The sequence below is a fragment of the Caloenas nicobarica genome, chromosome 14, assembly GCF_036013445.1.
Source record: "Caloenas nicobarica isolate bCalNic1 chromosome 14, bCalNic1.hap1, whole genome shotgun sequence".
Classification (NCBI taxonomy): domain Eukaryota; kingdom Metazoa; phylum Chordata; class Aves; order Columbiformes; family Columbidae; genus Caloenas; species Caloenas nicobarica.
The window spans coordinates 1798816-1811614 of NC_088258.1; the positions used below are offsets into that span (position 1 = coordinate 1798816).

At 48.5% G+C, this 12799-nt stretch overlaps 1 protein-coding gene across 2 annotated transcripts in view; it reads right to left on the minus strand.

The window, feature by feature from the left end:
* LMF1 (lipase maturation factor 1) overlaps nt 1-12799 on the minus strand; it is a 181030-nt gene that overhangs the window by 16252 nt on the left and 151979 nt on the right. For both annotated transcript variants that reach the window (XM_065644838.1, XM_065644836.1), the window contains 3 exons: nt 8686-8869; nt 5749-5902; nt 2801-2984 (listed from right to left, as the gene is read on the minus strand). In XM_065644838.1, coding sequence (XP_065500910.1) covers nt 2801-2984; nt 5749-5902; nt 8686-8869 — 522 coding nt within the window. The remainder of the gene's footprint in view (nt 1-2800; nt 2985-5748; nt 5903-8685; nt 8870-12799) is intronic.

Below are 12799 nucleotides of genomic sequence, written 5' to 3' on the forward strand. Positions count from 1 at the left end.
ACGTAGGTGATTCGGAGCATCCGACCTCAACAAGAAACACCTGAACATCAGCTCTTGGCTAACTTTTGTTGAGGGCCCCCCAGCCCGCTTTGCAGACAGGTGACAGAGTGATGGAGCAACCGTGGTCCCCGAGGTGGCCGCTGAGAAACCACTGAAAAGGGTCGCACAGATTTCCGCACGTTGCTGCAGGTTCGTGGGAGCTTTTCCCCTTCTGCAGCCAGGAAGAAGCAACGCAGACATGTTTCTGGACGGGTTATGTCCCTGCCAGAACTAAATGAAGGGCTCCAATTCAGAACTACAGCACCCTCGGGATGTTGAGACATACGAAACAAAGAGGGGATTTAGAGGACAAGTGAAAAGGCGTATTATATTTAGATAATAAAATTAACGTCACGAAAATTGTTTCCTGGAAAATAATGCCATGTTACATTACATGTAATTACGGCGCTACTGGAACAGTAATTAAGAGGCAGTCAACTAATAAATCGCAATTGAGAGGTGGAGCAGCACGGCGGCTCCTCCCGCTGCCACGCCAGCCGTGCCAAGGGCTCTCCCGGGCGCCGGCTCTTCAAAGCAAACCCTGCAGCTCCAGCCAAGGTGGAAAGTTTTGCAGGAAAGCCCCAGCAGAGGAAGGCGTCGTATGTCAAGCAGTGATGAGGTGCAAAGAGGAACCTGTCAGGAGCAGCACAAAGGGATGGTAAATATCTTCCCCCAAAGTCCCCGGCTTTTCTGCAGCCTGTCAGAGCTGGATATGTCAGCTCCTTACCTGGCCACCGCCAATGAACCGCAAAACCAGCCCTGCGGCCGCCTGCTCGGGAGGTGATGGGGCAGATGGTGAGCGGTGGCACAGAAAATATCCAGAACTTGAAAAAAAAAAAATTAAATCTAATCCAGAGGCTGAAGTAACTTGGTTTTATGGACTCCATAAACTACTGTATGGTGTTTGCAAAACTTGCCTGGCTTCGCAAACTTCTTCTGGGGTTTCAGCTTCTGGTTTCTCATCCTTTCTGCAGCTGTGGGTGACTCAAGGCTGAACGTCACCCGAACGATGGGGACCTGTGGCTGTGGACGGCAGGACAGCCAGCTTTCCCCGGGTGACAGCCGGCACCAAATACACAGCTCACAGTTTTCAAACACACATTTGGCCACTGCAAATGGGATTTACTTCCACACTTAGGCAGATATTTACATGCCTAGACATCCAGACTGCAAATGCTCGCTGCTGTGCCCGTGCTACTTGCCTTCCCGTTATCTCCAACAACAGTCCTCCCCGCTGTTCAGAAGGAGTTTTTTTTCCCCTTTCTGCATTTTTTATTAATACCTCTTCTAAGCAGGATCTGAACTTGTTTCACGCAGACCCGTGTGCACCGGGGGGGCCACGGGAACGTCCCCAGGGACAGGAGCCCTGCAGCGGGTGGGGGACACGCGCCGGGCTGGCAGGACCCATCTCCAGCCGGTGCCACCGCAGCGGGAGGTGACAGAGCCGCTCCAGGGCTGACACACAGCTCGGGCACCCACCCACCCCAGCGGGAGACGAGCACCCTCCTCCTGCCGCCACAACGAGACCCTCTGTGCTAATTAGCGCTAATGAGCCGGTGGGGACAGACGCCTTGGTGGGCACGCACGGCAGCAGCCCCCTGTGTCCAGGCGAACAGAGACACTTGGGGGAACCTTTCAGTGAATTAAACACTTTTAATAAAGATGCGAAGAGGCTGCGCTGTTTCATCTTCCTCCTGTCCTCCTTTGGTTTTAAACCTGAGATCACTTTGTATTTTAAAGCCTTTGGGATGTTCTTGCCGTGGAAACAAACAGCCTTTCTCTCATCTCAGAAACATTTCTCTCCTCTGCAGATACAACCTTTGGAGGGATGAGCTGAATTTCTTTGTTGCTGCCGGAGCCCTTGCAAAATACAGTCAGATTTAAACCAACAGCTCCCATTCAACCTTCTGCACCTTTATGTCACACTGGGCACCGTTGCTGGCTTGAGTTTTAACCTTTGCTGTCGTCTTGCTGAGGGATAAGCATACCTAATGCAGATTAAATGAAATTCCAGCACGCAAAAACTAGCGGGGTAAATATAAAACCATAGCGATGGTTATGTCATCGCTGAGGAATCCAAAAGGCGCCTAAACGAAAATACCACAAAGAAAGCAAAACAGACAAGTTTGGGGCAGGGAAGAGGATACGCCGGGAGAGGACACAGGAACAAAGAGAAAAGCCCGTGATAATCTGAGACGGGTTTGCCTCACGCCACTGCTATAAGCCCAAATTTTGTAAAACCCGGTCCAAGTGCTCACATTCACACAAATAAAATTTTGCAGAATAGGCTAAAAGATATACAAGAATTACTTTTACAAGCCTGCCCCCCGCCTTCTCTTTTCTAATTTATGGCTGTCACCTGTTTGCTGATGCCATGTGGGGAAAATATTTTGAGGGACCCTACATCCATATGTAGGCAGGTGGGCAGTGGAAGCAACTGCTGGTGTCCCCAGGGGTGTTCCCAAGAGGGACGCGGGTCCAAGGGGCGAGTCCCCTGCGAGGCAGCTTCTGCAAGGGCTTTCTCAATGTCTTTAACTCTTGTTATTGCTGAGAAACAATTAAAAAGCCTCACATAAAATTTCCAAGAGTTTCATTACGCTAGCAGCAGACATCCTTTAGGAATACAACCTTTTTTTCTTTTTTTTTAAACACAATTAACTTCATCAGGGCTTCAAATATCCACCCACCCACCCCAACACACAGTAAATTCATACAAATTGTTTTTCCTGGTCCAGGTCTCCGAACACCCAAAGGCACGTACCTGGAAGGCAGCGAACCACATGAGCCAGTCCAGGCGGTAGTGGTAGGGGGTGATGAAGCACGGCCTCCTCTTCAGATCCCCGGGTTTGCATTTGAAGTCATACTCCTCCCAGACAGCAGCGGGGTCATTGGGATCCGGGCTGGATGTCCCCTGAAGGACGACTTCTGTCCTCTCCTTGGTAATGCTGTGGGACACAACATGAGCTTGGTTTTTGTTGCAAGTCATGGAAAATGCTAATTCAGGAGAGTCAACACTCAACTGCCTCAATGGCCTCACGGTGCAGGTGGATCCTGGTGGGCCAAGGCACAGAGAACCTCTCTCACCCTGTGGTTGTGCCAGTCCAAGGAGGGACGATGGCTCAAGAAGACGATTCCTACTGAAATCAAAGGGTCTGTCTTTCTAAATCAGAGCCTAACACTTGCCCAAGACATAGAGAGAATACGAGTTCTCCCAAGTCCCAAATGAGTACATTCAACCCGCACCAACTTCTCTCTTTGTCCCATGTTTCTGAAGGAAACTTTTGTTTCTGTTACTCTGTTGACTCCCATTATATAAGAGCTCTCTGACTACAAGCTCCTGATTATTTGAGGAAAGAGAGATGCAAGACGGTCACAAACCACAACTCCATCTCCAGGTTTTTAGCATGCGCCATGTGCAAAAACACAGGGGCAGGGCAGGACAGGCTGGCAATGAGCACAGGTCAACTGGCTACAGCTGCGTGAGCCGTGGGGTGGTGGGTGGCCCCGTACGGAGCAACCCCCAGGAGATGACACATGGGGCATCATTAACAGCATCTCTACAACCCTAAACATTTCACCATCCCAGCTGGAAGACAGGTCTCATGGAGCTATTACTCAGCAAGAGGAAGGGGAGGAGAAGGTAATGTGTGAGCCAATGCAAACCAAGCCATGAAAAGCAGAAAATGAAAACAAAAAAGCCCCCAGCGCCCAGGTGACGTATAAAAACTTGGCTAAAAGCAGCCCAGCCCTACGGCAGGTCATGGCAGGCTCTGCTGCTTGGCTGGACCCTGCACAGCAGGGTGGCAGAGCAGCGGGGATGGCAAATTCTGCAGGTCATGGAAAGCCCACGTGAAAACACCATCATCAGGCTCTCAATGACCTGTCAGTGACGCTCGCCTGCACTGGAGAGCTGTTTTCCATAACCAACACGTAACTGCGGAACTCTGCCTATCAAAGCCGTCCAGCTCCCCACACTCTTTTAATTTTTTACTACTTTGGTCCTTCCTCCTTCAACCCAAGAAACCGAAAGTTTGGAAACACGCAGCCTCCACCTTCTCTCCTGATGGCTTCCAGCGATAGATGCTTCCAACCCAAGGAATGCTGTACATCTCCGCTTATAATTGTTACCTACATTTAATAGATTTCTGGATTCTCCAGCCAAGTTCCATATTATACACTGGGCTGAGTTATGAGCCGTGGCTAGCTGCCCAATGGTTAGAAACACACTGTAAATCAGGGACACCAAATTACTAATAAAAGTATGTTCCTACTGTGTGATTCAAAATATGTCAAGTTTCACATAATCGTATATTCATTATAAGCTGCAATCCTCTTTTTATTGGTTTACATAGGCTGGAATTACAAACATATTACAGCAGCATTTCATCACATGCTCTTTAGGTTCTGGTAACTGTTGAAACAGAAACCATAGACTAAGGAAGAAAAAGAACAACAACCCAAAGAAAACAATCTCCCGTAGCTTCATCATTCCAGCCTTCAAAGGGGTTGTCTTTCCGTCTCTCAAAAAAAAGCAGAAACTTCAGCATTTTCCACAACTAGCATTGATATTTTTAATAATGCTTGGTTGTTTTTTTTTTTTTTTTCCAACTTATTTCTTTCCACAGCAATTTCTGCTATTTGAAAGAATTTGATGTGCTCCATGTGTCCTCTGCATCTCCAGCGCTCACAGCGAGACCCTCTCCTCCCCATCACCATCTGCTCGGCCACCCTTCATCATCCCCACAGCCACCCTGCTTCGCCTTTTCTAAAACCTATTTAATTACTGTTGGCTTCTGCTGTGGGCCCTTGTCCAGAGCCCACTAATCCCAGAGCTGTGCATCCCGCCCCTTGGCCTGGACCTCTGCACAACACCCATGGCCACCATGGCGAGGTGGATGGCAAAGCCAGACGTCCATGCAGAGAAGACCGGCCCTGTTGTTGCCCCTGGGGTAAGCTGTTCGGTTGAAATTCCTGTTTTTCAGCATTTCCTCGGTTCTCGTGGTCAGGAAGAGGCTGGGAGGGCCACGAACACGGTGATGGTGACCCCAACCGTGCCTCACCTACACCTGGTGACCTGTCCTCAGAAAACCCAGCCCCGGATGTTTAAAAACCAGCCTGGTTGCAAACGCGGATGGAGACGCTTCCCTTGTCCAGTCCCACCTCAAAGCTGTAACTGGGATTTCCTGAGCTGAAGGCAGCAGCCAAACTGCTGCTGGGCCTGTCCTCTTAATCTGTCTTGTTCTTTTTTGAGGCCATTTATACTTTCGTCTCCACAGTTTCCTGTAGCAATGAATCCCCCAAGTCACTCGTTGGAAAAAGCACTTCCTTTTGTTGGCCTAAAATCTGCTACCCAATAGCTTATGTGAATATTTACATGAGGGAGAGCAAATGCGCGCAGGGGAAGAGAAGTTCCCCGTAAATAAAGTGGGCTGGTGCTGGTGAAGACTATCCACTGGATGAACTCTTTTACGGATATTTTCATCCTGCTGTTATATTTGCTACATCAATATAACGAGCTAACTAAAAGTGGCTGAAAGAAAATATATTATAATTTGGTAGGAAAGAAACTTGCTCCTTTTCTCCTTCTTTCTCATAAACCGATATTCCAAGTCTGCTGGAAGGATTTCTGTTTAAGGCACACAGACGGACTATCGGACTATACGGGAGAGAGGAGCAGAGCAATACAACGTGCCATTAAAATCCATTTACCTCCCGAAAGCTCCGTAGGTGTTCACTATTCTGAGAGGGTGGAACGACGTGTTCATGACTTGTCTGGAATTGAGCAGGTTTAGGACAACGGGGATGCTGAGATAAGCAATCAGGAGGCCGAAGGAGATGTTCACCACTTTGCGGACGTAGCAGCCTGTTAAAAGCAGACCAGAAGAAGGTGATTTCACTGCTGGTGATGGGTTTTGCTCCCTCAAATCCCCTGCCTGATCCCCCCACGGCTGACAGGACCCTGCCTGGGTGCTCACAGCTGCTCTCAGGGGCTGACAAACCCTTCACCATAATCACCCCGACCTTGCCAACGGCCACATGCTATCGCTCCAGAGATCTGCTTTTCTCTAAATAGTCTGAGAAAGGGCTAAAAAGAAAAATGTGGAAAATGTGAAGATTAATCATTGCTTTAATACAGGGGAAAAAACACAGCTGGCACTTGCACCTTGCTCAAAATTGCCCTCCTGGTTTGTAAGCCGTGCGTGGAGTCTCTCCAGCTCCCCACGGCTCCGCTCCTGCCTCCTCCCCGCTGCCCGGGCTTATTTCTGGTATTTTCCTCCTGCTTGCTCACTAGCTCCCTTCAAACCTTATTCTCCTTTTGCAAATCTCTATTGCTTATCATTTATGTTTGAGATGCGTGTTGCTTCACCAGCGCTTTGGCGTTGGGTTTGCAGGAGCAGGGCTGGGCTGGATTCCAGCCTAAGGAGACACCTCCGGCAACCGGGCAAATAAGCACAAGTGACCTCTGAGGGGCTCCTACCCTTATGGCCCTTTTAAATTTGTTTAACATGAACAGCCAAAGGATCCGATTCAAAGCAATTGCATGTAGCTTCCCCCTTATCTCTACAGGAGAGAGATGTTTATTTGAACCTCTCTCAGAAGCTATTAATAATTGTTTAGTCTGAGAACATTTCTGGAGAATCATTTGATTTGGGAAGGAGGTCACTGAGATGTCTCCCCTCGTCCTCGGTGCTGTATGAGTCTGTTGGGCATTTTTTTCATCTTTTAGATGGGCTGAACTTCCCAGCCTGTAATTAAAGGGCAGGCACAGACACGGAGCCCTCCACCAGCATCAGCAGCTCCGCAGGTCCCAGTTTACGGCCACGCAGGGACTGCTTGTCCTTCAGCAGGTGGTGATCGTCATCATGCCCTTGGGGTCACAGCTACTCAGTCACAGAGGAAAAGGGTTTAATATGGGGAAGAAAAAACCTCAACACAGCAAGGATGGAGCAAGACTTGGAGAAGGAGCATGGGACACGAGCCAAGGGGACCTGGATGAAGCAGGCAGGAGCTGAGTACTAGCAGTGGGAATTCGAGGTCTCGGTGGGAATTACACACACACGCACTTCGAGGACGTGGCCAGAGCCTTGTAAAATCAGGTCACGAGCGGGGTATGGCTGGTACCCTCCTGTCTTCTGCTCCGGTGACCCAGGGGTGAGGGCTCCTCTAAACCTCTTGCCACACAGTCCATCAGTGCCAGTTCAACAGCTTCTGCTTTGTTAGCAGAAAGAATATGCAGAAATCCAAATTCGCCTAGAATATTACAGACATCCTACCCTTTACTTATGGATTATCCCTTTTAAAAAGCCCAGAACAGGGACACTTCACTCCAGAGTACATATGGGTGGCCCTCTGTGCTTGGGTACCCTGACTCAGTAAGGTTTTCTGGAGAACATCACAGAAAAGGAGCAAGTTCCTCAAAAAAAGGATCTACCTCCCCCTCACCGTGACTCACCGAGTGCCACGGCAGAGATGCCCTTTGGCTTCCCCTCCAGAAAGGAAGGTGAGACTTGAGTCTGGTTTGGGACTGGATGCAAAAATAGTTGGTAGGAAAGCTCAAGGCTCTCACAGCCTCTAAAGCGAAGCTACCGGAGGGGAAAAGCTGTTAAGGATTTCTTCCAGCAAAAGACAGGAGACATAGAAAAGTTTAATGGAACTGCACTAGCCTTGCTGGAGCTAACGCTTTAGGTTAAGAAGCTGCATTTCTTGGTCGATGAGAGAGGACCAGAGACAGATGCTGTGTCTTGTTGGCATTTTTCATTCTTCTGACAGATGTTCAGTGTATTGAAAAATGAGCATCTGTGATTGTTGTTGACATTATAGGCAATTTGTTGCTTATAAGCGGTTCATAAAAATGCTGCAAACACAACTCTCCATCTGTTATGCAGCCCCATGAAAAATATCCCAGTGTTGCTCGTGCAGGCGATCTTCTGGACCAGGGCTGCTTGAAAACTCCCTTCAGAAGGAAACATCAGCCACTTTGACCCCTTTTGTTCAGTTACAAAATCCCTTGTATATGCTTTTCCATGTTCATGGTATAACATGAGTTCACCTCCTTTCTGCTTTGGGGATCTCGCTCCCCATCGTGGCAGCGCCCATGAGCAGCTGCTCCTCTCGCCTTCTCCAAGCAGGACATGGAACGGGGAACGGCCACTACCGTTCTAATCATAGAATCATTTTGGTTGGTAAAGACCCCCAAGATCATCGACTCCAACTGTTAACCCGACATGGGCACTAACCCATGTCCCTGAGAACCTCATCTATGTATCTTTTCAACCCCTCCAGGGATGGTGACTCACTTTCCCAGCAGCCAGGTCTCTCTCCCAGTTAGTGAGAGTTGTTGGACTCCAACAAGAGAATATAAAAGGTAAAAAAAAAAAAAATCACACGATAAATTGTGCAAGTCCACATTGCTTACTTAAGGTTGGCAGAGTCATAGAACCATGGGATGATTTTGGTTGGAAAAGACCCTCAAGATAACGAGTCTAACTGTTAACCCTGGCACTAACCCATGTCCCTGAGAACCTCATCTACACGATGCCATCTCCTTGCCCACCCATGTTTGCTCCAGGAGGAGTTGACAACTTCTGAGATAAGGGCACCAAACACATCACTGTGCAGCTTTTCCCCGCTCTGGGAATAACTCACCGTACCGCGGGGGCGGCTGCTCCCCGGCTGCCTCCTGCAGCTGCATCTGCGCCACCCGCTCCTTCACCGCCCCTCGCCGCCAGCTGAAGAGGAACCCCAGGCTGGCGTCGTCGAAGCAGGCGATGCTGGGCACCATGGTCAGCCAGTTCAGGAAACTCAGATTGCCACTTATGATCAGAAGCACCTAAAAGGGGAAAAGGCAGCAGAGGGTGTTGCATCGGCTTAAGTGACAACAGAAAAGCGCGGTGAAGGAAACGCCGGATGGATTTTTAGCACCCTGGCACGTACTTTGCTGATTTTGCCGTGATGGCAGCGGTGACGGCAAACCTTTCCCTCCCTGCAGCCCAAACGTACCCCGCTGCTTTGCAACGCGAGCTCGGCCCTCACTTTCAGCCGGGGTATAGTGTGACTTGATTTCCATAGAGCTCCCGGTTTGGCCCCCTGGGAACCGTCCGCTTCCTGCTTATGCCGACGTATCTGTGACAGCAAAGCTCCTGAAACCCTTCAGGAGGAAATATTGCAACTTTTAATTAAAGAGTGGCACTAAATATAGAAGTGTGCATTTTTAAGAGGCTTTTTTTTTTTTAGTTTTAGCTTTTATTGGCCATTTAGGAGAATGTCTTGCATGTGTAAGGCAGAGAAAGTGGAAAAATACGTGAGCCTTTGGAGGAGTCCCCATAAATATCTGTACAGACTGGGAAAGGCTTTTTGTAGGCATGCATTATTCTTTGTCTTACTCTTCAAATGACTTAAAAAAATACGAGGAACCTTCTTGCCATTCTCCAGCAAGTCCTAATGAGCATCAGGCGTTCATCTTCGGGCGCTGCCTGTTCAGCCTTGGTCATGAATCACATCTTCACAGCATGTGGCTTCATTGTGCAGGTGTGAGATGTCACCTCCTCGCCGTGCCCACACGTCAGCCACGGGGACAGCGCAGGTAGCCCCCCCTCACGGTACGTGCCAAACCTTTCATTAGAGCTCCATATAAACCCAAGCGCACAGAGCAATTTCTGCTTCATCACGAGCGTTTTTTAATTCGTATTTTTCTAGCCTGAATTTATTCAAGCCCAGTCTATACTTATTCATTTCTAAGCCAGTATTTTACCTGTCCATAGACTCCTCTGTTTACTTGTACGGTTACATCCCTCCTCCGCTTTTCTAATTTAAACCACGCCGAGCCGCTCGCTGTCCCGTCCCGGGGGATGCCCTGCCCGCCGCTCCCGGCAGCCGTGCCCTCGGCCGCGCGAGGCTCCATCAATCTTGCCGGGTGCCGACAAGGGCCGTACGGAGGATATCAGATGGGTCTCCCCAGGAACTCGTACAGCCACGCTAACATTTCTCATGCTCAACCGGACCGACCCCTCCCGCTGCGTTTTAACGCCACATTTATCTTCTCCACCGAGGTGTCACGTTAGTGCCTGCCAGCCCGCGCGCACAACTCCCTCTGCACATAAGCAATTTCCAAATACACAGCTCCCAGCATGGCACGGACATCTCTGCTCCACCGTGCAGCACCCCACGTGTCACACAACCCGATCTCATCCCATCTGCACGTTAACCTTTGGAAGGCAGGAGCACGGGCTGCGCTGACACCACCGACGGACTCAAAACGCCATTGCTTTGCTTTCACGCACAACGTGGGTTTTCACCAAAAGCATTTAATTGCTCCGCGTTTCAGCCGAGACCGAACTGCTGCCAGCTCGGCCTTGCTGACACCAAGAGCTGCCCCAGGTGCAGAACCGACGTTGTGAACTTGCTCCAGCACCAGCGAAACCACAAAGACAAGAAGAGAAAAGCAGGTGATGACTGTTCGGGACTATCTGAGTTTTGAGGCTGATTTGGATTCTTGTTCCATTAGGATTTAGCCATAATTAACAAGCTGTTCCTCAGACATGTTAAAACAAAAGAGGTGGAAAAAAGGAAAGCAAATAAAGTAGTCTCACCATCTTATCCATAAAAAATGAAGGTTATAAAGCTGACTTGATGTATTACATTTATTTTTCAGCCTTCAGACCAGCTAATGAGAACCTCCTGATCTTCCAGCTACGTTGAAAGCTGTAACTTTGATTGGCACCACCATTATTTTATTTAAAGAACACATCTCCATTCACACAGCTGAACTTCCGTGAACTGTTTACTCACAACTTTAGTGCATGTGGTCAAGGAGACTTTCGAGACAGCGCAAGACTGGACTTGCCAAAACAGACAGTGAAAAAAAATACATCTAAACATACCAGAAAAAAGTTAGATCAAAATTAGGATGTATTACGGCTGTGTCACAGGCCGAGAGCGGAAGAATTTTGGCACCTAATTCTTATTTCAATGATGCTCTCCGGGGATATCGCCCTGAAGAAACTCACTTAAGATCACATACAGGGTCTTGAGGCAGAACGTGAAATAGCACCCAAATCTCCCCATTCAAAATCCAATTTCTTAATTACGAGTCCTCCCTGAAGCACCTGCATGCCCAAATGCTGCTCCCCAGACTTTCCCTGTGGCTTATCCTGGAGTGTCCCCATCCCGTGTGTCCTCTCCTGCCCCAACAGCCTCACTGTGCTGCTCGCTCCCCCACCGAGGCTCTTGAAAACACGACGTGGTCTCCCAAAACACTATTCCATGATGCAAACACCAAAGACGCACGCAGAATTGCAGTCTGAGGGCTTTCAGCCAGTGTTGTTAAAAATATGTACGTTCTCTCATTAAAAACGACAGCAAATAAATGTTAAAAACATGTAATTTCATATTTTATAGGATTGGCACGATTTTTTTTTAAATATGGTGATTTGCAAGCTACAATTTTCAAAACCCCTGGCAAGACTCTTCATTAACAGTCAGAAAATCCTAAAATAAATGAGAGATCTGAACAACTACAATAAAGAACAGAAGTCCTAACTATTACTTAGTTAAAAAAATAATTACTTATTTATCCTGAGTTGGATAATTATCCAGAATTATGAGGGGGAAAAATACATTTAAATCTGGATTACATACACATGTTAAGTTGTTGAACATAACGTGTTGTACTCAAGGTTTGGAGCTCCCGCTTTGACCTGAACATGATTTAGTTCAATGCATATTAATGAGTCTGTATTCATTAACGCACTTCTCACTTAGCTACTTTGTTAGGAAACTCTGATCCTTTTCTGAATTGATTTGCCTTGTGCAACTCCAGTAATATTAAGGAAATAATCCTGCAATTTGCCACTTCTGCCGAGGCTCGTTTTACAGCTTCGTATGGAGCGACTGGGTGGTCCAAGGGAGGCTTTTTTTCAGTAGTGATTCACCTCTCTTTATTGCTTGGAAGTCAGAAGCAAGATATCTTATTTCCACCAACCCTTAAAAATCAGGGGATTCAAAAATAATACAAGTTTGGCGTTTGCTGGTCTGTGGGTGGAATCACGAACCTGTCACGTTTTTAACTTCAGTTATTCCAACCGATGTTCCCATCAGCCGCTGCTGCCCGGGCACCGGGAGCGGATTTAAACATGGGTTAATATTAAACCCAGCCCAGGGCGGGCTGAGCACCGTGAACCCCTCAGCTTTGCGAAAACAAACCTCAAAGACTCGGAAGCCAATTAACAGGAAAAGAGATAATTATCTAAACATGCTGATGGGGGCTGCCCTAGCAAATGGTTTCGTGGTCGTTTTAGCACGAGGTGTAAAGTTATTTGGTTGATGTGTCCAGGAGCGTTAAGGGTGAAGCTTTGTCAGCCGAGCAACCAGAAGAAGAGTTTGTTGAACACATCCCTCAGCAATTTCAGGCTGGACATGAGGAAGGAATTGTTGCCCCAGAGGGTGGTGAGAGCCCGGCCCAGGTTGGCCAGAGAGGTGGTGGCTGAACCATCCCTGGAGACATCCCAGGCCAGGCTGGACGGGGCTCTGAGCAACCTGAGCTGGTGCAGATGTCCCTGCTCGTGGCAGGGGGAGCTGGGAAGGAGCCTTCAACCCAAATCATTCTGTGATTCTATGATTTCAGCCTTTGCACCATGCCAGGCTTGGCCCTTCTGTGCTCGTACCACAATCACAACCATCCGTGTCTCCGTATCTCCACCCTCCAAACCTCTGCTGCGGTAGATGGGCTGTTCCCTCCCTACTTTGGTCTTGCTTTCTGTTT